Source organism: Anser brachyrhynchus (assembly GCF_964034855.1).
Source record: "Anser brachyrhynchus genome assembly, chromosome: 5".
In the NCBI taxonomy this organism is placed as follows: Eukaryota; Metazoa; Chordata; class Aves; order Anseriformes; family Anatidae; genus Anser; species Anser brachyrhynchus.
In genome coordinates, this window is record NC_137699.1 from 4,118,662 (window position 1) to 4,146,018 (window position 27,357).

General features: G+C 37.9%; 1 protein-coding gene across 22 annotated transcripts in view; it reads left to right on the forward strand.

Annotated features, from left to right (window-relative positions):
- The window catches only part of INSC (INSC spindle orientation adaptor protein), a 332,365-nt gene that overhangs the window by 90,210 nt on the left and 214,798 nt on the right, over positions 1-27,357 (forward strand). For all 22 annotated transcript variants that reach the window (XM_080595847.1, XM_080595865.1, XM_080595846.1 and 19 more), the window contains one exon: positions 26,576-26,747. In XM_080595847.1, the coding sequence (XP_080451973.1) occupies positions 26,576-26,747 (172 nt within the window). The remainder of the gene's footprint in view (positions 1-26,575; positions 26,748-27,357) is intronic.

Here is a 27,357-nt window from a genome sequence, read left to right on the forward strand (position 1 = left end):
TGCAAAATACCGGGTGAAACCAAACATTAGTAATGGGCTCTTAGGAAAGGTGGATAAGATGTTCCCAGTGATTAGACAGACCCACAGATGACTAATTTTAAAAGTGTATCTCGCGGGTTTTTTCTTTTAAAAAGTGCAGCGTAGTGTGCAACTTTCTCAGAAGTAGTGAAACCTTGCTTTTTTGTTTTTGTTTGTTTTTTAATGGCATGTAGTGGCATATTACATGACCTATTACAGGCATATTACAAGACAGGTGGTAGGGGCATGGTTGGACCAGATGATCTTGGAGGTCTTTTCCAACCTTTATGATTCTGTGATCTCCAGCAATGAGAATGTCTCTGGAAGTTCAGAGGTTTGCCTCAGCATGTTCGTCTTCCTCAGTCCTCAGGAAAGAACTTGTTAAAATTTCTTTCTTTTTTTTTTTTTTTCTTTTTCAGATTAACCTGTAAAAACTTCTTATGGATATTTCAGAATTTTTGCAGCTGGTTAGTTGCAGGACAAGGGATTAGATGGGTCAATAAAATGATGAAAATTACATAGATATTTTATTCTCAAGTGAGTTAAATTCAAAAGATTAAAAGATCAGGTTTTTTTTTTTTCAAGAAAAAGATTTTCAGGAAAAATCTGAGCGTATAATTGAGCTTTAGTCCATAGAAATTCTCATTTCATGCTATCTTGTTTCCTGAGTGAGACAGGGCAAGGCAGCACATTAAGAGAAAAATTAAGGATTTCTAGACGTCATTTGAAAGGGGGTAAGTTGTCAAGGGGTCCTTCTCTTGTCTCTTTCCCACAAAAGCATAGTAACATGGAAAGTTATAATCCTTTTCTAGTTTTTCATGACTCATGTCCTCAAGCATGTTCTTAACACTGTTTTATGAAGGGAATATTATTTTTGATTTGTTCCCCAGGACAGTATTTGTTTACAAGAAAAACCTGAATCTTTATGGATGGAAAGAGACTTTCTGAATGCTTAAAATCACATAACACTGTCTCATGTGCTAAGAGCATGTGAGATGATTTAGATGGAAAGAGTTCAAGCAATGCATTCCTCTTACAGTACTGTAGCTGAAAAGTCACGTCTTCTGTTACACATACTGCACTTGTGTGCAACAATGTTGTTTTGGCTCACCTTCCTTGGTCATTTGTAGCCAGACTTTGAAGTCGCGCTTGTGAAATTGCAAATAATAAGCAGGAATGGATAAAGAGATTTCTGCTCTTATCCTCTTCTGTCAAGATTCAGAACCTTTTGAAGACTAATTCAGGCAACTTTTGACACATAGTGCAGAGCATACTGACACTTCATGTTATTGATAGCTGGAGCTGGGAACTGTGTCCTGCTGTTGTCACTGAGTAATTGTGTAGGTCACAGGAGGAAAATTAGGAGCTACAATGAGACAGAAATATGTCAGCCTTAAGGAAGAGTGTGGAAAACAACAGTTTCAAAATCTGCTTTTCACATAGATTTTCCTGATTATCAAAAAGGCATACTGAAAGGGCATATAGAAAGGCTACTGAAATATCAGTAGCTGAGTTTGTGGTACAATTAGATAATGTAAAGTTCTAGGCTTGCAGCTCTTTAATTTACTGGACCCTTCTTAGTAAAGCTGTTTAATTAATTGGCAGTGAAAAATGTGCTGGGTTTGGCAAATTACATTTCTGTCAAAGCCCTTGCAAGATTAATTAAATCATATCTGAGAGTGCAGGAACTGCCCTTTCTCAACTGCTGGCTTTGTATATATTAGGTGGTGTTTCAATTTTTACCTCCTGATTACACAGCTATATATACGTAATTAGTAAATGTAGGTTCTTTCAGCACAATACCAGGGAAGTGCAGCAAGACTTCTTAGGTCATTGCAGAATCTGACAATTCCCAAAAAACTCTTGGGGGGGAAATAATCAGATACACAAGGCTGCAGTTCTAGGGTGAAATGTTTTGGAAGTCATGGAAGGGACATGTTTCTGAATGTTGAAAAACAGCATGAAAAGATCATCTTGAAAAAAAGACTCTCAGATAACCTCTGCAGTATTTTTTTTATTCTGTTGAAAACTTGCCAGTTACATGGCAGGTTAAAATTTGTTTACTTTATGGTAGTACCTATTTTATCATGCAGAGAGATGAACAAGTTTTTTTTTTCCTTTGACAGACTTATTTGAGAGTCATGGAATTGAATAAAGACAGACATGTTAGTGCAGGATTATGGGGCATTGCCTGATCTCTTTAGGAGAAAAGTATACACAAATGCTTTGGCTGAGGTCACTACCATTATTTCAATTGTATTAAAATGACTAATTAAATTATAGTGGTTGTGTGGTTGTAGCCCTGATGGTCTAAGGAGATATGTATCAGTTGTTCTAATAAAAGGTATTACCTCTCCTTACAAACTTTGCTTCTCTTTAATCATATTATAGATTTCAGAAGAGGGAGAAAGGAGCCAGAAAGCATACCACTAAAGATAAACATTTTGATAATACTGGTAAAGTAGGACAATGCGAGACTTAGCTAAGGAGTTGGTGAATAGCTGTTGTTTAGATGATAGATTTTGTTATTCAGTAGATCATTTAGGTATCATGCATGGCCCAGACTGCAAACATATACATGTGCACTTAGCCTTTAGCATGTAATTTCATTGACAGCAAGAGAACAACTACATGTTTAAAATGTCAAGAGATGCATGTCTACTAGTCTGTTCAGGCTGCAATAAATTTCACAGAATAAACATTCTTTTGGCAATACTTGAACACACAGAGTTGAGAAGCAAAGCAAAACTTTGAGTCAGGTCAAATAGAGCTTTTTGACAAACCTTCTCTGCTTTTTCAATAGAGGTGCAGCAGGCAGGCTATGAATTTATATATAAAGCTACCTATAAATTGATAACAAAAGGGAAAGCTGTTTTCTAACCCAACAATGAACATTTTAAGGCTTTCGCCTCTAGTGCAGATCTTTCCATGTCACCTACAGAATTAGGTTTTCTTCCCTTTGTTTCTAGTGGTGTATTCCTTAAGTATAGGTCTGTGGTAATAAATCCACATGCAAATAAATAAATAAATAAATAAATCATAGCAGTCAAGCAGCCCTGCCTGATTTGGGTTTTATCATCTTTTTGGTAAGAGCTGATCAGGATGAGGCATTGCAGTGATACTTGGATATCAATAATGTGCTCAGAACAAATCTTGCCACTGTTGTGTTGTATCTTGTCCAGTTCCAGAACACTGTTCACATAAAATGTGAGATGATAAAATTAGGTGTACTCAGGCCTTTGGTTTCCCCATAAGATTCAGTCACTGTAGGAGGAACAACCTCTTCTCATCTATGCCTCAGTTCTGTCTGTTTACACATCTATATTGTTTTAGCTGAGGTGCAGAAGAGTAAGATTTTTTTCTTTGTGTTTTAAAAAATGTTTCATTGAAATACATTTTGAAAACTGAAAAAGAAAATCCCCAGACTATGCCAACTCACTGAGGTGAACACTTCACTGTGCAAGATCAAATTGGAGCAATGCCTGTAGATTGCTCTTCCCTCCAACTTCATTTTGGAGATTTGAGCTGGTGCCAGGTTCCCACTCTGCACTTGTTTGGTTCCCATATAATTTACACATCGTTTTTTGTAGTCAGTTATGTTAGTATTTTATGCTATCTATTGATTTTATATTTCACTAAGTATTTTATTTAAAGCACTCCAAATAGCTATAGATTTATGTTTCAAAAGTCACAATGTTAAGAGAATTTTATAAATGAAAAATAATTTGGAAATCATTAGATGATGATTTTTCTGTAAAGATTCAAAATAATCCTTAAAGCAGTGACAATGACCGGGGCAGCAAATGATCCATGAATGACGTCTGAAGAAATAGAAGCCAATGCATCTAATGGCAGGTGGGTTTTCCCTACCTAATAATAATAATAATAATTTATCAAGCAAATTTAATTTTAAGATGAAAGAAGCAGCTTACTCAGCTCCTAAACTGAAGGCAGAGATTAATGAGAATCAATTGAAGCATTTAAGAAGAGTGCAAGGAGAGAGCTATTTTGGACCTCAAACTTTCCTCCCTTATAGAGGCAGAAAAGAAACTGGAGAAACATAGCCTTACAGAAAGATGTAGATGAGTAGCTTTCATAATTTCATTTCTCTATCAGCAGGAAATTGTTGCATTGCATACTTACATTTGTGATAATGCACATGTAAACATGTACTGAATGTGCTTATGTTGTACGCATTAAATAGCTTAGATGTAGCCATGATGAAGTGTGAGGAGAGATCAGGGTGAAAATACTTATTCAAGGAGATAGATGCATTAGATAGCTTCTCTCTCACAAAATCTCTGCTGAAATTAGATACACTAGTCTAACTGACCCATCCTGCTACAGGCTTCATGACTCAGTTTTGCTCATGATTTTTGTGACTCATTAGAAAAGGCCACAGAGGTCACTGCTCAGAGCCTCTGTTTCTTTTTTGGCTGACTTTCGAACTTGCCTAAAACTCCACTGATTTCAGAGGACTCTGCATTGAAAAAAAGTGTACCTATATAGATTTGTTTACAGAACATAGATTTGAGTGTCTTTGAAGGATGCATATTCAATACTAGCCTTATTTTGAATTCCAAGGATTCTGGTACACTTATTGTCCTTCTTGAGCTTAACTTATGATTCTTGGAGCTTTCTAGTGCTTTATGTAGCTTCTTGGACATGTATTCTTGCATACATAATATTGACTTCAGATTTTTTTACACATTTATTTTGAAGAATGAAGCTTTCACAGATGCACATTACTAGAAAGTAAAAGGAGAAAAACATTTCCTCTTTCATCTAACTACAACCTTCACTGAACACTGTGAAATTCCTCACTAGTATAAAACTCTACTTACAGAAATGATCAACCCCCATCAAAAAAAACCTCTCCTGGTTCCAGATGACTTACATTTCTTTTCTCCAGGGGACATAAAATGCCAGCTGGGACATAAAAAGCTGTCTGTTATCATCTGTTGGAGTTTTTAACTCATCTGTAAATAAGCTGGTCTCAGTCATACCTGATGATAACGTGATGGAGGCTGCCAGATAAAGTGACTGGTTTACCTTGATTTGGTAATGAATATTGACCATCTATTGGGGAGAGAGGACATGAGAGCACTGAAGAAAGTTGTTGTTCACAGGAGTGTCCTGGTTCTGAGTTAGCTTCTCAGCTTGACTGCTTCCTTGGGCTTGTTTTTTAGTAGTAGCTCAAACTAGCAAAATACATAAACCTCAGCTTGCGCTCAGCTTAGACCTTGGCTCTTCTCCAAAACCACTTTTGTAATTCTTGTTCTCTTATGAGCTTTCCTCCCTTTCCTTGGGTTCAGAATGGAGTTAACAAGCCTCCTGCATCACAGCACCCCTCAGTGAGGCAGTAAGAGCCCTACTGTGACATGGGGTTTGGTGCAGGCGTAAACTAGGGAGGTTTTCTAGTCCCTGAATTGCAGCTGGATGGACTGAGGAACCTTTGCAAATCAGGTCCCAGAGAAGTGTCCCCAAATAGAGGCTCTGGATCTTGTTATTCAGACGGAAATTCACAAGTTAGCCTTTTGTGAAATCTCATTTTATACACGTACAGTTGCTTGTGCTTTTTCTTTGTTTTCAACTAGTGCTTGCCAAAATTATTTTCAAAACGTGATTAAAAACCTCTTCTCTTCTCTTCTCTCTTTTTTTTTTTTTTTTTTCCTCTCCAATGTCTATCACTGCAATGAGCACTTTTCAAAACAGGGAAAGAGTACATACAGGAAACTTATGATAACAGCTTCAACCAATTCTGGCCACTATTACTTAAACTGTCTACGAGAATATTCGCTCAGTTTAAATAATGAGTGCTTAGCAGTTTCACTTTCTCACACAAATGGCATTATCAAAATGCAAATTGATCCTTTCTTTTTTTTTTTTTTTGTCAGTATCTGTATATTCTGACTCTATCTTGCTAACTCATACTGGGAGCTGAATTTTTTCCTAGAGATAGTTGTAAGAGTACCAGAGGCAATCAAAGCCAGTCTCAGATAATTGGCTAATTAGCTGAAACTCAGTATCCATTTTTTCTGACATGTATTTTAAGTCAGGGCTGGAAGTACTGAATTACTTCAGTAAAGCATCCTGTGTGTGCTCCTAACAAAGATGGAAGGAGGTTAATTGTATAAGTTGTTTCTTACCTTGTGCTTGCAGTGAGCTAAGAGCTACCATGTGACTTAGCTGAAGCTCACCCATGATATGTATGAGTCTCTTCATATTTCTTAAAACAGTGAAGGTTAAATAATAATTAATGGCAGGTGATGTAGAGGCCTGTTTGTGGGTCAGTGTGTGTGTGTATATATATATATTATTTTTTTTTTTTTGCTGAGGCTTGTTTGCAGGAAACCACTTAGATCTGGCACTCTGCCTGATTTATACTAAAACTTTCATGTCTCATAAAGCATCTTCGAAAACATTTAATGAGCTGTTGGAAAAACAATCTCATCCCTTTAAGATAATCATGTTTTTGAAAAGCTAAGCGTCTAACAGTATTGCTCATATATTGACTGTCTTTCTTCTGTCATTCAAGTCACAGATAACAGCTCTTTCACTGACTATTCCTTCCCTTGCCACTACTTTTTAAAGCTTTTCCTTTACCGAGGGCTGTAGATTTTGCTCATTTGCCACTCCTGGTAATGAATGAGCAAGCTTTGTATGGATCAGGGCATCCTGATGTGCAAAATCAGCCTTGATTTTCATAGAAACTTTACTGCATGTCATATTATGGCAGGTTTCTTCTTTCAGCTTGTGTTTTGGTACTCAAAGAAAGTCCAGAGATAATCAGGACTGACATAAGCCTGAGTTGCTATCTTGCACAAGGTGTTTAGTGTTGTTCATTAATTTGGAAGTAATCTGGAGTGTTAAAGATTGTCTCTTAGGCCTTGTTGTGGATTGCTGGTTCTGTTTAACTGCACCAGCTTTGAGACTTTGACCTGACAAGATCTTCAGCTGAGAGTAAGTCTTAGGAGGAAGGAATCCCCATCAGGACCAGCAGGTGGAAATATGAAGGCAGAAGTTCTCCCAGTTACTAAAAGCTCATCTTGTCACTTTCTTCTTGCACAGAAGCTGTGAGAAAAGGTTTCCCCACAACTCTTTCTGTATTCTTGCTGAAGAAAGAAGCAACTTCCTGTAGCAGCTGAGCTCCCAAAAGGCAAGATACGTACTTCTAACAGGCAGAGATGGGAATATAGCTGATGTGTTAACTTCAAGAGCTGTAAACAGTGATATTTGTAGAACAGAAGCTGTCTTAGTTTTACTAGTTCCTGCCCTGATGTCCTTAGTGGGTGAGATACTGGTTTTAAGTGCTGCCTCTGCCCTTCAGGACTCTCTCCTCCCACCTATTTATATGTCCATTTGTTAAATAAGAAAGCATGCATTTTCTATTCATAACTTACACTCTTAAAGGAGCCCCTCTCTGAGGGGTGAGTGGCAGCCTTAATCTGACTTAGTTTGTGGAGTTGGGTGCTCATGAGATTGAAGCTGATGTCCTATGCCATTAGAGACCTTGCCACATGAAGAAGTGCAACTTAGAGCCATGGAAGATCTGCATGTGATGGGTATTTTTGGTGAGATCATCTTCTGGCCAGTCTGTTGTTTACAAATCTTCATCTGTACTGGGTAATGCTGCAGTCTGCCACGTTTACCTGCAATAAAGTTCATTTACTGTCCTTTTATTTCTCACCAGGGTCCATGATTGCTTAATGGAATGAAAACCTAAATAAATAAATAAAGAATGAGTAAAACAGGAGACAACAATGCTGAGGCTGAAGTCTTCTGATAGCCTGAGCACTGCCCTAAAGATCTTTGAAGGCAGAATAAGACCTCTTTGGAAAGTACTTTAGTTTGCTGGGAACAGGCAGTTTCTCAAGCTCTTGGGAGACAGAAAAGAACATAAATGTTCTGGTTTCCTGGAGGTAGGACCGTATCCTTCTCCTGTTGCATTGAAGGAGGCCACGTCAGATCAACTGTTAACAGAAAGACAGGGATTTTCCAGCTTTGTTATAGCACAAATTGATTTATTAACCTGATCTTCCCATCTGTGATGTTTCCTTTACGTCCACAGGCGTATGTTTAATAGCCACATATCTATTTAAAGAGCAGGTAGATAGTTGTTTTATCTTGTTGCTGTTTTTAATGTGATTTAATATGTAGGCATAATGGGAGCAACTATGTGGGTGATAGCTATTCCTGCAGTTTGCTGTCTGCATGCTGAGAAGAGAGCTTTAGCAGGGTTGTTGTAGTAGAGGAAAATGTTGCCTCTGTTTTGATCTTCTTTTGCAGCTACTTTTATTTCCAACCCTGGTGAATCTTCTGAACTGAGCAGTTTGCCTTTCTTCTTTCTGCTATTTCTCCTTAACCTAAACCAGACACTTGTGAGTTTTTTTGGTGCAGGAACATCCAGGCTTCAGGGCACTGGGCTTGTATATTGCCTCCAGACGTGCAACACAGATCTGTTGGTACCAGTGATTTATCTGGTTGTGGGAAGAACTGAAGGTCAGGTAAATTTTCAGTCTTGCTGTTTGCTCTGTTGATTTCCCTGGTTTATTGTATAGTCTCTTTCTTTCTACCTGTTATATCTTCTTTGTCCTAGAGGAGCCTGAACTTCAACACCGCTTATATGTTCTCCATTTTTACCCACCATAATACAACCAATGTTGGCAGTCACATATGTCTCATTTTATAGGAAAATGTCTCAGAATATGGCAGAACTCCAGAAAGCATTTTGGATTTATTTTAGAAGGCTGAGATCCTTTCAAAGACCGATGTCTATAGAAACTTCTGTATTTACCAACACCACTGACTGACTACCAGATAAGAGCATGGAGGAGTGAGAGGAAAGACTAGAAAGCTTATAAAGTAGGCTTTGTAAACACTGAGACTTTGCTTCCCCTGTCTTCAGCAACTTGAAACAATTATGGATATATCAGTTCAATCTAATGATTAGTATGAGAAAGGATTCCAGTATGGAAAGATAGCATAAAATTTCCTCATAACTGTCTTTTGCCTGTAAGAATTTTTCATGTTTAATGTAAGCTTTCAAAATCTTCCATTAAGACAGAAAATTGTCTTACTATTTGTTTATCAGAGGCCTGAGAAAAGGACATGCAGCAAAATCTGAGAGCAGGGATGCTGCGAAGCAGACAAACTAAAGGTGACTACAATGCCTGTCTAGGATTTTCAAAAGTGATTCATAACATTAAACTTTCCAGTACTTTGATTCCAGCTTAACTCACCTAAATGAAATCTGGTATCTAGCAAGTTGTTGGTATTCACCTACCATCGAATGGAAATTACATCCATTCCGTTAAACTAAAACTTAATTGTTATTAAATTCAAAGATAGGCTGATTCTGTATTTTCAGCATTACTGCCATCCTTCAGATGTGCACACAATTTGAGAAGGCTCTTTAAAAGTGTTGTTAAGGTCACCTATGGATTTTGGTAATGTTTTGTGGTAGTTATGCTGTGTTAACAAAGCACTTTAGAAGGAGATAGGTGTTACTGTCCCTTCAGAGGTTAAAAAAAAAAAGTTCAAAATAGGGTACTAAGTTGATTATCAGTGAGCATGGAGGAGAAGTTCCAATCAGAGGCCTAGGGATCTTATTCAAGTAGAATAAGTAAGGTTTTTGACACCGTTTCCCACAACATTCTCCTTGAGAAACTGGCTGCTCGTGGCTTGGACTGGCATACGCTTCGTTGGGTTAAAAACTGGCTGGATAGCCGGGCCCAAAGAGTTGTGGTGAATGGAGCCAAATCCAGTTGGAGGCTGGTTACTAGTGGAGTCCCCCAGGGCTCAGTGCTGGGGCCGGTCCTCTTTAATATCTTTATCGATGACCTGGATGAGGGGATCGAGTGCACCCTCAGTAAGTTTGCAGATGACACCAAGTTAGGTGCGTGTGTCGGTCTGCTCGAGGGAAGGAAGGCTCTGCAGGAGGATCTGGATAGGCTGGACCGATGGGCTGAGGTCAACTGCATGAAGTTCAACAAGGCCAAGTGCCGGGTCCTGCATCTGGGGCGTAACAACCCCAAGCAGCGCTACAGGCTGGGAGATGAGTGGCTGGAAAGCTGCCTGGCGGAGAAGGACCTGGGAGTACTGGTTGATAGTCAGCTGAATATGAGCCAGCAGTGTGCTCAGGTGGCCAAGAAGGCCAACAGCATCCTGGCTTGCATAAGAAGCAGTGTGGCCAGCAGGTCTAGGGAGGTGATTGTCCCCCTGTACTCGGCTCTGGTGAGGCCGCACCTCGAGTACTGTGTTCAGTTTTGGGCCCCTCGCTACAAGAAGGACATCGAGGTGCTCGAGAGAGTCCAGAGAAGGGCAACAAAGCTGGTGAGGGGTCTGGAGAACAAGTCTTACGAGGAGCGGCTGAGGGAGCTGGGGTTGTTTAGCCTCGAGAAGAGGAGGCTCAGGGGAGACCTTATCGCTCTCTATAGGTACATTAAAGGAGGCTGTAGCGAGGTGGGGGTTGGTCTATTCTCCCACGTGCCTGGTGACAGGACGAGGGGGAATGGGCTAAAGTTGTGCCAGGGGAGGTTTAGGTTGGATATTAGGAAGTACTTCTTTACCGAAAGGGTTGTTAGGCATTGGAATGGGCTGCCCAGGGAGGTGGTTGAGTTGCCATCCCTGGAGGTCTTTAAAAGATGTTTAGATGTAGAGCTTAGTGATATGGTTTAGTGGAGGACTTGTTAGTGTTAGGTCAGAGGTTGGACTAGATGATCTTGGAGGTCTCTTCCAACCTAGACGATTCTGTGATTCTGTGATTCTGTGATAGAAGATCAGGGAAAGAATCTAAGCACTTGTGCATTTGAGCCCTTTACCTGCAGTGTTCTAGGATAAATTAAATCATCCTTGAATTTGTCTCTAAAAGGGTTATCCTATGGAATTTTAGGGACATAAAAAATGAGTGATAACTCTCTGAATACATCTTGGCAGCTTCACAAATATGAACTATGACTGACTCATGTAGTGTAATCTACGTATTGCGTTATACAACAGTGGCACCCAGTGGAGGCTGGAATTAGAGCAGGTTTTCCACTGCTGGCTGCTTGGTGAGGCTTGCCCAAATCTATCTCTTGTTTAGTGCTAAAAGCATTGATTTTTAAGGTAGGTTTATAAGTTACCAAAGCTATGCATAACTTAAGTGTTCTCCTAAATCAAATACTCCTATCTGTCAATTGGGATTTACATGTGATATGTTTAGGCTATTTGAGCATTTATAGATCTATACAGAACAAACTCTTAATAGCTTCACTGAATGCAAAATCATGTCGTTAACAAATCCTCTTGTCTCCCAAAAGTGAAGCATTAATGTACTCAAAGTATTGCAGGTAAAATCAGTTTTTAAAGGAGAAGAATATAATTTCTTTTGGTCTGTACCTCAGTCAAAACTTTGTCTCTTTTAAAGAAGATAACTGCTAAAGTAGTTTGGCTTATTGCCCCCAGTAGTTCAATCTTGTAGAAAATACAACCTGGTGAAACTCTATGGCCCAGTTTACACCAGTGAGCACTCTCTGTTTCTGTTACACCTCTAGAGTAGCTGTAGAATGAGAAGAGGTGGGTAGTAAGAAAAGGGCCTTTTTTCCTGCTGGATAGACCTTCTGCTTTAGCCACATTACTTAAAAACCCTAGCCCTTGAGCAATATCTTGTTCAAGAGCATCCTGGGAAATGGAGCAAAAATGCCCTCTACTCCTACTGCCCTGAAAGTACAGCTTGAAAAGCAGCAGTAGAAGCTGCAAAATCTTGGAGAGAAAGTGAAGAGCAGCATGTGTGCATGGAGGTGAGGGAGAATAGAAGGAAAGCATGGCTCCTGATTCGCTCTGTCTGGGTGTTGATGTAATAGTCCAAATAATAGTAAGGTGTGTGAGAGAGGAGGGAGAAGAGGAAGGCCAGACGTGTGTCGTGTAGCTGGGAAGGGGACCATATTTTAATGTTTTAGATTCAAGCAATGCTGAATGTGGCACCGCCAAGAATAAACGTACATTGATGGTAGGCTGTCAGCAGATTAAATCCCAGTAATATGAAGTCCCTGATATGCAACAATGTGCATGGAATGTCATATTTCCATAAAAAATATATAATATACTGTGAGGCTGGTCCACATGCTCCTCATGGGGAATGAGGCTATATGTACCATCTTCTGCCTGTTGCCTTCTTGGAATGATGTGGTTTGAATAGTTGTGGTGAAAAGGTGTCTGGGAGTAAGTGATTTGTATTGCCAAAGAGAACTTTATGAATTGGCATAATGTTCCTGTGTACTTAGCGCTGTTGAGCTCAGATTTCAGTCTCAGGTTGCGTACCTACACAGTGCCTGATATTATCAGGAAGATGATTAATGAGGAGGATGATCTGAGTTGATCTGAGTTCCTCAATTTTTCATCTTTTACTGGCTTAGTAGAGGCCAGTAAATCCTCCTTTTTTTTTTTTTTTTTGTTCTCTCACCTTCCTTGATTTATTTTTAACATTTCATTGTAAACACTGGGTGCTTTGGCATTTTGGGTTTGTAGGAATTATTTTAAGTTTCCAAGGAAAGATTGGATGCAGGGAAGCACGTTCAAGTAATTGTTGTTTTGCAGTCAAAAATAAATTTATGAAAGAGAATGGCAAATTGTCCTAGTTTATTTACACACTTTGGAATTGTTTTCACAGGGACGAAATGCATTAGGCAGAAGAAGCAGCTTAGTAAGTGCATGCTCTGTCACTGTTAGAGTACTCTATTTTGCAAGCAAGGACCAAGACAACTTGCAAGGAAGTCACCAGGACTTACTGTTGATTAGTTTTCTATTCCGTGTAAGATACACTCTCCTAATTTGTGGAAGAATGACTACTTCTTTTAGTGATAATAGGTAGCATCATTACAATGGCATTTATCCAAGCATTATGTGGAGGTAGGTAAGTAGATCTTTACTTTAGAGCACAGGGTGTGAGACTAAAATTAAATCACTCAGGAATAAAAAGCTACCTCAAATTTGTGCCTTGAACTTCACGGCTGAGAGATCCATTATGTTGTACTACCATCTAGATTGAGGAAAGAATTATAATGAAAGAGAAAGCAAATCTTAGCAGTTTAAATATGCTTAAAATTATTTTTGGAACTAGAGGCTTGATTTGATCTGAACAAAATTAATATAAGGTGTAAAGCATAAGATGTCTTTCTCTGTGACTCACTAAAGATTGCTCCCACGTCTTTTGGAAGGAGAGCCAGGTTGCATGATCCCGCTTAGGAAATTTACATGGATAAAACCATGTTTTTCCTGACCTCCTGCTCCTGTGAAAGGAATATGTTGTATGTGTTTAAGGCTGTGACAAACTTTTTTTTCCCCTTATTCAGAAGGGGATTTTCAAGGAATTGTGCCCAGGGAACTGGCATTGATTGAATTCCCCAGCCCCTGGCACCTCTGCACTGCTGCTTCAGGTTAAGTACACTCTACACGTTTACTGGCTTTGCCATCTAAATTGTATTGCAAATGATGTTGATGTTACTCTGAGTAAGACATCTGTCTGCTGTTCCCCTTCAGTTAATCTTCCCTCACAGCAGCAAAGACTCAAGCTCCTTTAAACATGAAATAATACACTTCCATGTCATTTCTGGCACAGTTTTACCACTTCTTTGCTAGAAGGATTTCTTGCTTGTATGACCTAGTTAAAAGACTTGCCACAAAATGTTATATGGAGAAGATAAAGCACTTAGAACCTAGAGCACTGAAGAGAGCACTAGGACAAAGTCCAGTTAATCAGATGAAGACTTTCATCCCCAAAAAAGGACAGGTTATTGGGACATACTTATATAATTACAATTGATTTTTCTTGCAGATAAATAAGAAAAAAGAAAAACAAAGATGCAAAGTATGGCAGTTGCTGAAAGTGGAAAAGAAAGTTATTTTAAGTAGAGATGACTGCCTTTTTTCTTTCATTTTCCCTCTTGGTTTTTAAAGAAACCTATGAGTGCTGACTTCTAATCTTAAAAATAAGCTAGTCAGAGTAAGTCTATACTAATAAAAAGTATTTTGGTGATACTTGAGAGGGAAAAACCATGGAGAGACAGGAAAGGATGTAACAATCAAATACCTTTTCAGTAAAATGGATTACAATTTAAAATTGAATTAAGAAAGATCAGTTGCTCAAGCTTATTGAAACGTGACTGATTAGATTTTTTTTTTTTTTTTTAAAGCAGAATGCTTTGTAGCCAACTGTTCTGAACAGAAGCATGATTATGCTTTCCTTTAAAATCCCTCAGGCTTGGCACAGGTACTGTCTTGCATTTGCCTCAGCTATTCACCTTGTTTTGTAATGGCTTCTTTATTTTAGCTCTGGTTAATGGTGCTCTTCATTAAGACAAACAAGGATCTAAGCCATAGGTGTTGATAAAAGGAATGGAAATCAGCAGTTAATCAGAAGCAAATATGTTGTTTCTGAAATTCCCTGAAAGTGTTAGAAAAGATGTCTTACAAAGCAACTTTAAAAGCACTTTAGAAAAAGACTTTGACACCCCACTCCTCGATATGTTGCTCTGCTGACATCTGAGTGCTGTAATAAAAATATGTTCTCTTTAGGGTCTAAATGTTAAATGTTGTCTAAATGTTGTACTCTAAAATTGTTAATCAGTCAGTATAACATCCAAGAATTATGTAACAGTGCCAGGAAAGATGAGCAAGGTGCATGCACGTATGAGTGGGACCCTGCTGTACTGGGACTGTGACATATCCAGTACACATCTAGTAAACTTTCTGATACTTAATAGATTTTGCAACCAATGAAATTTCATATTGTTGTGACAAATTTCTGCTCCTGTTTTTTCAGGAAGAACTGTTAGAAGGTGATGAGTGAAAGCATTTAATTAAAGTGCTTCAACCCTTATTGTTGCTGCTATCTTTGCTATAGGCATTATGGAAATTATTTTGATGTCAGACAATATGGCAATTAATGCTGTTGGTATTTGATTTTGGTATTAGGAAAAAGCATAGTCATGGACCTGTGATGCTAGGCACTGTATGTACACATACATGCACACAGTCTGTCACAAAAACTGACAATTCTATAAATATTTTGAAAATAACCCCACAATTGTTTAATGCAACAACTGTTGGCTATGTTGTTAAACAGAGTTTTATAGCAGACACTATGAACAGAACATTTCCAGGTGTCCAGACAGTCTGAGGTTACTCGTAAATGTTAAGAGCTATAATGAAATTTTGGACAGCATATCATGTTGAACAATTTTTAGCTTGACTATCTTTTGATTCTGTGGAGATCTACCATTGACCCTGAACTTCACTAGGGAACAATCAGACTTGTTTGTCATAAGATCAACACGCCTGAAATGCAGGGAACTACTGTTCTGTGTGAAATTAAGCCTGTTGCATGCTCTTTGTGCATAAAGTGAGAGAGATGGCGGTTCTTAGCACACCAGACTCAGACCAAGACAAATTTTTGAATGATTTTTAGTAGATCATCCCTTCTTCTGAAGTAAGTTGTATGTAGAGGTAACGAGAGAATGTATAAGAGACAGTGGCCTGGAATTTTTGTTTGGAGGCTACTAATATAGTGGTAAATAGTAACAAGATGTGCAAGATTTATTTTTGTGAATACTTGCACTTCTTCCCCCTTAGATCCTTGCTGACTTTGGCATCTCGTGTATTTTGAGTCTTGCTTTGTATAGCCTATTTGCTTCATCAGACATATTCAAAGACTAAATATCCAAAATATACTGAACTCATCTCTAGTAAAACCAGTGTAATTTACATAACACAAACTTTGTGCTGGCATTTCCCTGGCAGTTGATATCATTGTTTGCAATGCTAGCTCAGTCTCATTGCAATGCTTTTCTCAGGAGAGGGAAGGATGTGGCCAGGGCTCTGCCTGCTGCCCAGTGAGGAAAACCATGTACCATACCTAGACACAGCTGAACTGCTGAACTGTCAGGGGTGGCTGAAAGCACTGCCAGTTCTTCCTTTTGTTCTCTGCCATATCTACAATTGAATTGTGAAAATATTTGTTTGAATATTTTATTTACAATCTGAATTATTCTAAAATAAACTCCTAAGAAAATGACATTTACTATGTAAGCCCTATTGGAAAGGGAGACTACAGTGCAAGAATGTATCAATAGAGAGTCGTGTGAGCCACGTTTTTTTGCTGTATAGCAAGGCATAGCCCCTCAAAACAGCATTTCCCCTGTACTCGGCTCTGGTGAGGCCGCACCTTGAGTACTGTGTTCAGTTTTGGGCCCCTCGCTACAAGAAGGACATGGAGGTGCTTGAGTGTGTCCAGAGAAGGGCAACAAAGCTGGTGAGGGGTCTGGAGAACAAGGCTTACGAGGAGCGGCTGAGGGAGCTGGGGTTGTTCAGCCTGGAGAAGAGGAGGCTCAGGGGAGACCTCATTGCTCTCTGTAGTTACCTTAAAGGAGGCTGTAGTGAGGTGGGGGTTGGTCTATTCTCCCACGTGCCTGGTGACAGGACGAGGGGGAATGGGCTAAAGTTGCACCAGGGGAAGTTTATGTTGGATATTAGGAAGATCTTCTTTACCAAAAGGTTTGTTAGGCATTGGAATAGGCTACCCGGGGAAGCGGTTGAGTCACCATCCCTGGAGGTCTTTAAAAGATTGGAGGTCTTTAAAAGATGTTTAGATGTAGAGCTTAGTGATATGGTTTAGTGGAGGACTTGTTAGTGTTAGGTCAGAGGTTGGACTAGGTGATCTTGGAGGTCTGTTCCAACCTAAATGATTCTGTGATTTTCTTCCTCCCAGACTCTTCAATCTTTAGCAGAATTTGAACTACTACTCAGAGTTTGGTATACTTTGAGCTTGGGTTATGCTCTTTGGACACAAGGGCCTATTACTTATGATTTCAGAGCGACATGTTTATCCCACTGTTTTCCAGTTGTCACACCTTTCTAATATCTCCTCTAGATATTAGAGGATGTTATCTGTGCTGCATAAATTCTTGCATAACTTGTGGACTGGCAGGTGGCAGGATGAAGCCTGATCATATGTAATTTTTAGCCCCAGTTTGGGCTTTACCCATTTGAAAGATTAGGTTGGTTTGGAATGCAAAGTCTGTTTTTATTGCTTATGTGAAGTGAGCCTTGAGTGTTATCAGGGAATTGTAATATTTAGTTGCTATAATTACTAGGTTCCTTTAATCATAACATCTCTTGTGAGTATTATTCTAAGACTAAGCAAAATGGATCATAGATTAGGGATGCTATTAAAAATAAACAAACAAAAAAACATGCATTGATTGGGTGACAGAATCAGTGCAGTATTTGGGACTTTCCTAAACAGCCTGCTTATTTTCTTAGATCTAGCTTCTTTGTTAAAATATCATAAATTGACATTTTATTTTTGCCTTAACATAATGCTTACGCTTTTTTTTCCCATCTAAAATAACTGAAGAGGATCCTCAGCTAGTGAACCTGGAATCTGCTCAGTAAGTAGATTTCAGTGAGTTCTGTCATGGTTTTCTGATGGAATAGAATAGTTCAGTTAGAAGAGACTTACTGAGGTCATCAAATCCAACTGCCTGATCGCTTCAGGGCTAACCAAAAGTTAAAGCTTATTGAAGGCATTATCCAAATGCCTCTGGAACACTGAGAGGTGTGGGGCATCAACCACCTTGCTAGGAAGACTGTCTCAGTGTTTGACTGCTGTTATGGTAAAGACATTTTTCCTTATACTTAGTCTGAACTCCCCCCGATGCAGCTTTGTGTTGTTCCCATGCATCCTATCATTCCTTACCAGGGAGAGGAGATTGGCACCTTCCTCTCCATTTCCCCTTCTCAGGGAAGGATGTGAGATAAGTTTATGATAAGAATCCTGATTTGCAGATATGATTTTGAATGCAGATTGGAACTGCCCCTGTATTGAAGTACTATGTTGTAGGTACCTTTTTAAATTTTTTTTTTCTGAAATAATCTCTGTTGGAAGTATAACCAAATTTCTGGGTTTGTTCCTTCTTCAGTGTGACATTCAAACACTAGCTTAGCTTTAAGTATGTGTTTTAGCCCTGATAATAAGGATGTTCATTTGTGTTGAGATCTAATAAGGCAGCAAACAATATTAAGTAGAAGAAAAATCAACTTTCAACTGGTAAAAAGATTCCGTTTTGTCAGCATTTTAGCATTGTCCCTATTTATTTTGGTACAGAGTCAATACAGCAACTGTATTTGACCAAAGAGCAGTACTGGGAGATGTTAATGGAGAGAAAAAACTCTGAGATAATTTTCTCTGATGGTTTGTAGTAGACCTCTGACTGCTCATAAAGAGTCCATGCAAACAGCTGATCCTGAACTTGAATTTCTTATGCTTAAAGCAATTCTGAAATTATTTTATTGCCACCATAGTCACAGAAATAAATCGGTGCTTGTAAGAGACCCAAGGAGATTTTTCTGTCAGGAGAGAAATCTTAGGATGAAATAGCTTGAGTCTTTTACAGCCAGTAAAGTTCCATCAATTTTCAACAGATGAAAACTGTTACTTTTTTATTTATTTATTTATTTTAAATTCTTGTTCAAATAAGTGTAGCAATTTCCTCTGTTGTTATTACAACACAAATGGACTCTTACTGAGTTGCTCCCTGGAAGTTTTATAGCTAAAGTGCTGTGAGTGTTTTCATTATAAATGGCTATCATAAAGCTCTACAACTTGCTTGTAAAAATTCTCTGCCAATGAAAATCTTGCACATACAAGGTCATTTCTGGAGCTAATTTATTTAAATTAATTTATTAAAGTAATTGAACAGCAATTGTGCAGTAACAAATGTAGCAAATGATTTTTTTTAATGCTTGGTGCCTCATAGTGCTTTTCTTAAAAACAACAGTTTGAGAGAACAACACGGGTGAAGCACTAAGACCTTTTTGGCAGTTATGTGTGTTTAGACATAAAACCTTTTAATTTTGAACAAGCTGCTGTATATATTTAATACATTCTATTAAGTGTCCTGTAGTTAAGGTGTGTTTAATTAGTGTACATGTGATTCAAAAACTGTAGAAACCTTGCATTTTGTGGAGTATGGATATTTTTAAGCTAAATTGAGACCCTTGAAATGAGAAATATTTGCAGAAAAATTGTTTACATAAGGATCTGTTTCTGAATGCATTTGCAGAATCTCGTATTTAAAGTAAGAGTAAAAAGCAAACCATCATCCTGTGTTATTTCCATTGCTTATTCACTCTCTCTGACTGCTCTAATGTAATGCTCTGTTTTCTGCTGTGGTGGTTTCATTGCCACCCCCTGAGCACAGGATAGGTTTGTTTGTTTCTACCTTCATGGTACAGTGTTCTACTGACCCGTTCTAGAATTTTAATCTGATGAGAGAAGTTGTATGTGAAGTTATGGTAATAATTATTAATTATAAGCTCTTTTATCAACTTGATAGCCTATCATGTTAAGGTTTGAAAGTTTTGACTTAAACATGTCTACGTTTCTAGCAGGAAGATTGTCAGGTACTTTTTGGTAAGGTAATAAAGATGCTGTGAAGAGTTGGACTAGCTGATAATGGCTGATTTGCTGGCTGTGACCCCCATGCTGCACTTTTGGATAGAGGCACTTTCTCATTATTGTAATAGATGAAGAGGATCCTCTAAAAATGCGATATGCATGTGTTATTTTTTTCTCACGAAGAGGTGCAGTAACACTTCTTAAAAATAAAATTCATGATATCACACCAAAAACTAAGTGATACAATATAATCAAACATGTTGAAAGTGTATTCTTGTTTGTAAATGCCAGACACCAGGTGTTTGAGAATATGCCCTCATGCCATGAAGTGTCTGTGACATTATTTATTTAAAACTAGATCATCGGAGCATGTTTTTTTCAGTGAGCACATCTCATTTTCTGGAGTGCCCTGCTATGCATAACCCTGGAGCCCCTGTTTGTTTATAGGAATAGTTTTTTTATTTTTTTTATTTTTTTTCCCCCTCAGACTATGATCCCCCAGGGTAAATAAAAATGAGGGCTATGTGAAAACTACTTATATGTGGTCCTTCCCTAATTCATGCTTCAGGTCCCAGAATTTTGTACAGCATTATTATCTAACTCATGACAGTTCCTCTCATCTTGTTGCTGAGTCCTTTTTTGTGTCTGTGTGGCTTCATTTTAATGAAATTCAGACCCCAAAGTATAATATATAAAGCCTTATTCATTATTTAAAAGAAACAAACATACACTTTCTGGAATTTGTAATGCAGATATCAAGAAATTCCTACAAATAGGAATAGGTTCTTGCAACTTAAAAGAAAAGTCAGTACATCCAACCCTTCAAAATACAAGGCAAGAAAACCGAGACCTTTGACTTCTGTCATCTGTCACATAACTTGAATTGCATCTCTAACTCTGTTGTATGTGAACACAAATAGTCCTCCCGTAATCTTGTATGCTCCCGAGATTACACATAAATCATTATTGTGATGTGACAGAATAGGAGAAAGCATTTAACAAATGCTGAGTTCTACAACCATTAAAAATGTATTTGCTTTTTCAAGCCACCATAGTCATTTACGGTCAGTCGTTATCCATCTGTTTTGTCAGTGCATCCTGGCTCTATAAACACCAACAGTGGTTTAGTAGAAGGATCAGTACTACAGGTGACTTCTATATAACTGTGAGTGAATTCCTTCTCAGTCTCTTCTCCTTCTGTCCTTTTTAGCCACTCAGTATCTGTCCTACAGAACTGAAGGCCTGTGAGGAATATATCTGGAAAGTTGGATGTATCCTTGGGGGACTCGTATATGTTTGTAGAGGGTAGTTTGAAGCTGTGGAAGCTGTGCTTATAAGGGTGGGCGGATGTGAGCTGGTAGGCTAACAGCAGCGCAGCTCCTGGTTTCTTTTATCAACAACTTTAAAAGACTGCCTTTCCCTTCATCTAAGTCCTCAGTATTGAGGTAGTTCAAAGCCAGCTATTCCCTTATCCTTGAAACAGAGACAGGAAAGAAGTCTGGATGTCAGTCTTACTGATTTTGTCCATCCTTTCTACAGAAAGGACTTATTCATTATTACCTCTTTGACAAATCAAATCTGCAACAAGCTTAGACCCTCTCTGAGTGCCAAAGAACGTCCACTGTGAGGTGACTGTTTTTCCTAGGTTTAGAAGGAAGAAAAGGTTTATATAACATTTATCCTTTCCACTCCTATTCAACCCAGAATTCACTCATTTCATCTTGCTCTGCAGTTCATTTCCTCCTACAACATGGCTGCAGGATTTCTACTTAGGCATTGCCACCTTTAATGCAACCTTCAGGCTGAGAAGTTTAACAGTCTTTTTTGAGGTTGAGATTTTTTTTATTTAATGCACATAAAGATACTCCCCATATAGATTAGATAATCTTCACGTTGACCCTTGGTGGCTAAACACGGGGAAGAATAAATATGTCATCCATAGCATGACCACATTCTGAAGGATGGAAGTTTAAATGGGAAACTTGAGTTGAAGGTGCCACGCACCAAAGAACCCACTCATAGCAAATTTCAATACAAAGCTAAGGTAATTGCCAGCAGTTTTAAAACTACTGAGCTGGGAACCAGTCAGCCTTTATTCAGCTCTGCACTGCTGTGTAGAGCATAAAAGAATAGCTTATATTTATAAGGTGCCATGGTTCCTATACAGCAGTTGTTCCAAAAATCATGAGAGTGTTTTTTACTGGTCAGTGCTGCTTCCATGGAATTGCTGCAGCAGCCTTGATTACTTGAAATAGTATTTGTGGACATTTTAATCGCGTCACTTTACTAGTATATCATCTCACTTTAAAAATAGCTGACCAGCTCTTTAGCTGGTATAAATCAGCATATTTCTCAGCTAGTGGAGCTAAGGCAGTTTTATCTGCAGAGTATTTCACAGGGCAGGTGACCATATATGAATGGTAAGGTAGAATACTTGGTCCCTTTTCCTTGGTTTCTTTCAACATCACTTCTCGGCCTTTTGGCTAAGATCAAGTGTAGTGTTTGTTCTTATCAGTTTAATAGCTGATACGTCCTCGATGAGAGGACTTTATAGTAAATGGATTTTTGGGCTCAGTCTATTCTTTTATTTATTTTTTCGCCAGGGGAGGTTTAGGTTGGATATTAGGAAAAACTTCTTTACCGAAAGGGTTGTTAGGCATTGGAATGGGCTGCCCAGGGAAGTGGTTGAGTCACCATCCCTGGAGGTCTTTAAGAGACGTTTAGATGTAGAGCTTAGTGACATGGTTTAGTGGAGGACTTATTAGTGTTAGGTCAGAGGTTGGACTAGGTGATCTTGGAGGTCTCTTCCAACCTAAATGATTCTGTGATTCTGTGATAAAAGTTAAATAAGAATTGTATGCCTTCTTCAGCTGCAAAATAAGTTTAAAAGAAGTTTATGTAGGATGCACATCAGCCTTGATGATCAGGAATTCATTTCATGAGTAAAAAGTCATCAAAATAATGGTATATGGATTCTGCTGGATGCCATTTTCAGTGGAATTGTGGAAGAGTGGAGCAACTTCATGATTCATGCAGCGGTCTGGGGAGTGAATTATATAGTGTTCAGAGAATGCTAAGCCAGGGATTCAAATAGTTTTTGAATATGATCATTTTTCCCTCCTTCCTTTCTTTTTCTCCCTCTCCTTCCTTGTCCCATAAATTCTAGTGTGTTTAGGTTGTTATCTAGCTATGCTATTTCCATTCAGACTGCTAATGTTCATCTCTCCTTTCAGTTATTCTCTTCAAGACTCAAACTGGGAGGTACTAATATACAGCATGTATGAAAGGATAAAACTAATATAATAAACACAATTTTGATCTGTTGGTGCTTGACTGTTTGGTGCAGCCTCTACTTTCAAAATTCTCCTCTTACCTTCTGAGAAGGCTGAAACAATGTTTGAAAAGTGATCCCCCAAAAATTCATCTTCTGCTGTTGGGATTTTATTTTCATGCTTGCTGTCTCATATCTGGATCTCAACATTTCCCCTCAATTCTGTCATTTTTTTCTGTTTTCCTGTAAAATTTGTTTTATAACCTGCTGGTGCTGCTTACCAGAGGCACCCAGCAGCAGGCTGGATAGGGTTATCCACAGATTTGATGATGGGGGCTGATAGACTGTGAGGCTCTCTGATCTCAACAGGATGACTTGGGACATCAATTCAGAGAACTTTAAAAAGCCTTGAGAAAATTTACCAATATGTAGAGCTCATCTGAGCATTGAGAGGACAAACAAGAATGTGGGAGAAAGTCATTGTATGAGAAAAGACCTTCAGCAGCATTTTATCCAGCTGAAGACAGGCATTATTGGAAAGAAGGGAAGAGGTCTTGGTTCTCAGAGTCAGCTGGAAAACCTGCCTTAAACCTCCTTTCAGAAAACAGAGTTAAGATGTGCATTGTGTGTAATATTTCAAGTCAGGAAATCAATAATGCAATTCATTGCAAGTTCTGTACTGCTATCTTTATTAACTGCTAGGATTTAATTCAAGCTAGTTCAACCATGTTAGCAGATGCCTAGTTTTATGTAATAGTTTTAAGAGAAAGAACAGGTATACTGAAGAAAGAGGGCTGCCCTAGAACTCATTCATTTCTGTTGTAGAGAAAATAAATGATTTCCTTTCAGAAGACTTGATCTATGCAGTAAAGTGGTCACGTACTTATTTTGCCACTTGGATGAAGTTTACGTAACAGAGCTATCCTTATAAGAATGTAAGTTCCTGGCATTTTTCCAGTTATCAATATTGAAACATTAGTGATCAAGCATTTACTGAACACCATTCCTCAAACGCAGGGTCTCCACAGCATCTTGTTGCATTCATGGAATTCATTTATTTGCTTTATCTGGCTAACTGGTTCTTTTGTATTGCCAAGGTGATGAACAGATTTGACATTTAGCTGATTACTTCACCAAAATTAAACAGAAAACAGGGCAGTCATCCAAAGTTCCTTTCAGTGTGAAAGCTAATTATAAAAATGCTTTGAGCAGCAATTTCTTTTTGGATGTTAAAGTGCTTTTATTAGATTGTTCCCCTGTCATTTTAAAATTTATTGCTGGACACTTATAAATGGGGTTGCCTGATGGAGCAGAATTATTTTATCTTCTATATTTAAGAAAAGAGCCAAAAGAGTATACAGCAAACTTTAGGCAGAATTTGTTACTAATTTACAGGATTCTGAATAGAAAGGAGGAAAACTAAATAGTGCTGGCCTTTATGGATCTTAAATATAAATTTTATCTTTATGCTGAAGAAAAACATATATCCAGTTCTATTTACAATTCAGCAACTGTCCATTTCCAAAAACAATTACTTAAAAAAAATCAAATAAGTAATTTAGAAGTTGAGTACAGACTCTGTATTTTTAGCAGCTTGTATTTCATAGTGTAGATATAAACAATCAGTGCTGATGGAAAAACCTAACCTTGTACTTGTACCTCTTTCATAAGCCATTACTGGTTCTGAAATAGCATAAAACCACTCCAAAATCATTTTGCTGAGGTCATTGAATAAGAGTTGTCCAAGTGAATTTCAACCAGTAAATTTAGGGCTGAAGAGTACTCTATCCTGTTACCAGATCTTAGAAGAAGCTTCTTCTGAAGTGTGTGTGTGTGTATATATATATATATTTTTTAATGCCTTGGAATATATTTAAAATTTTATTCTGACTGTTATTAGCATCCTTCAGACCCCAGACAAGGTGTGATATAGGGAGGTTTCAAGGTGACAAAACTGTGGAGTTTTGCATATGATATTGTCTAGCACACATTGGCTACTAAATCATCTTGTGAGGACATGTATTAATTCTTGACACTGAGATCTATTAATATACCTTGAAGCCAAGAGAATTATGTGAATCTGCTGTTTCAAACTGTAGAATTCTGCCATAACTAGGAGGAAATATTTTGCTATAGGTAGATTAATGTTGAAAGGTTGTCAAGAATAAGTTTAGTGTTGAAAATTTATTCTTCCTCTTCTTGCCAGTCCTTTCAGTTTCTGTACTAAATCCTATTTGTAATCTGCACGAAAAATAGAGATATAATTTCTTTTGTATTTCTTTATGTTCTTAGGATTTCAATGATATAGTCTATTGCCTATTAAAAAGTGCATCCCAATAAATAATCTTCCAGAGGGTGATTTTTGCTTCCATCAATCTGAAAGCTTTTCTTGTAAAACATAGTAACTGTTGGTTCTTATCAATAATTTAATTTATGCTCATTGCAAGATAACTAATTAGGGTAACTCCACTTTCTCTATTAATAAATTACAAAAATGTGAATACGAATTTTGCTATATATGCTTTGTGGAAAAAAAATAGATAGGACTTAAGAAGCATGTTCTGAGGAAGCTTTGAATAGACAGAATGCAATCTGAACAACAGGCCTATGAAAGACTCTTGGTGAGTGTATAATGTGTTTGGTTTTGTTTTACAATTAAAGTATATTTCAGTGCTAAGCCTTCGTAATTTCTCTTTGTATTTATAAAATATCTAATAAACTTGTAAGACAATTACAATACTTTTTGAGAGCTTCAAATAAATAAAAAGATCGGTCTTTAAAACTGTTGCTCAGTGAAGCTTGTAGAAGCTCTGATCATTTGTAAACTGATTTAAAACTGTAACTATAAACCTATAGTTACATTAGCTTCATATAAAGATTTAGATTAGTGAATTTGTGGATTTGATGCTACATGCATCTTCATGCTCTCTGTCCCCTCTTAGCACATCTACATACCTACTTGACAATATGATGAATTATTCAGCAATATGTGAAACCAGGGGAGAAACATAGTGCTGTTAATTTGAAAGTTCTTAGATTATGTCCTTGTCTACAGAGGACCTTCTTTTCCTGGGTTGATTATTAACAGATGATACATCTCTACAGTTTGAGCTATCCCATTGTCTATACTCTGTTACAGTCTTTCATTGTGTCCGTGGGTTTCCTATAATCCAGAATAAAGTGTGCATATGTGATGTATTTGCCTAAACTGCATAACGAATTAGTTTAAAATACTATACTCTAAAAATATAAATCCATGTCCATTTTACTCATGTTTCTGTTTCTCTTCTGAATATGCAGTCCTAGTTCTAATTTGACACCTGTGGAAGCTAGCTCATCAGCTGGAGTTTGACAGGTCTATCCTTCATGGTACTTTCTGACCCTGTGTTTACTTTATGACAAATTCAGTAAAATGTGGCAAAAAATCTGCCTGTGAAGAACTTACTGCACACTTAAACTTGAGTCTTACAATGGGACACACTTGAATGAATGTAAATGTGTCTTTGGCAGAGTAGCGGTTAACATTTGCTTATCAGAGTTTATTTTTGGAATAGTGCTTTACTTGAGACTTCTATCAGAAGAGACTTTTTGTTTGGCCAAAATCAGTTCAGTAGGAACGTTATGGGAGAAGGAAAGGCAAGACTTTTTTTGGTCAACAAACTTTTATGTTGAACTTACTTTTATTTGCTAAATTGAAACTTATGTAATAAGTGCAACCAAGTTTAAGTCAATTTTAAAAATAAACTGAGTAGTTTAGCCACAGCCAAGAAAAGAGGACTTATACACCTATTTGGTTGCAAAAGTATTTCTTGGAGTAATTCCAATCTATACCTATTGTTTCTCCATAGGTTGATGGGATACTGTGCCTGACTGACATTCTTACTGATAACACCCATTCTGAAGCCACTCATGCAGAAGCAGCAGCAGTAATTGCACAGATCACATCTCCACATTTGACGTTCACTCAGCATCTCAGCAGCTTTCTGGAAAATATGGAAGAAATTGTAACAGCGCTTGTTAGTAAGTTCTTTATGTAATTTCTGAGTCTTTCCAGTTAAAATAACAGATTGAGGGTAGGATTCTTCCATTAGCAAGATTCTGTAAAAAGAATGTTTTCATTTTTTTCCTCACCAGATAGGAGAACTTGGTCATTTTTAACCCTGAAGCAGGACATTCTGCAGTTACTTAATATTTTTTACTCCAGTCCACATTCAAGTAAAAGTTATGCATAGCTCTAAAAAAATAATATCCATGTGAAATTCGACCATTAAAGCCACAGAAGGAACTTAGCCAAGTATCCTCCTGTCCCATGTTAGTCTCTAAAATGGAGTTTCTAATAGCTGCTAACCTTTATGGCTGTTGTGTTTTCTAAAGTTGTTCATCACTACGTCTACGTTTGTACGATACTTCAGAAGAAAAGTATAATGTAGTATAATATATAGACATTGTTATGGGAAAATAAAAGTTCCTATCTTCCTTGCCTAGGCCTCTCATCTATGGTAAAATAAGGAAAAGTTAACAGCAAGCTTTTCCTTAACCTTTTGTCAGTGAGGATACTTCAAGAAAATAAGATGAAATTTCTCATGACTTTCTAGAGAGAGGAATCTGCTATTTCTAGCACCATGCTCTA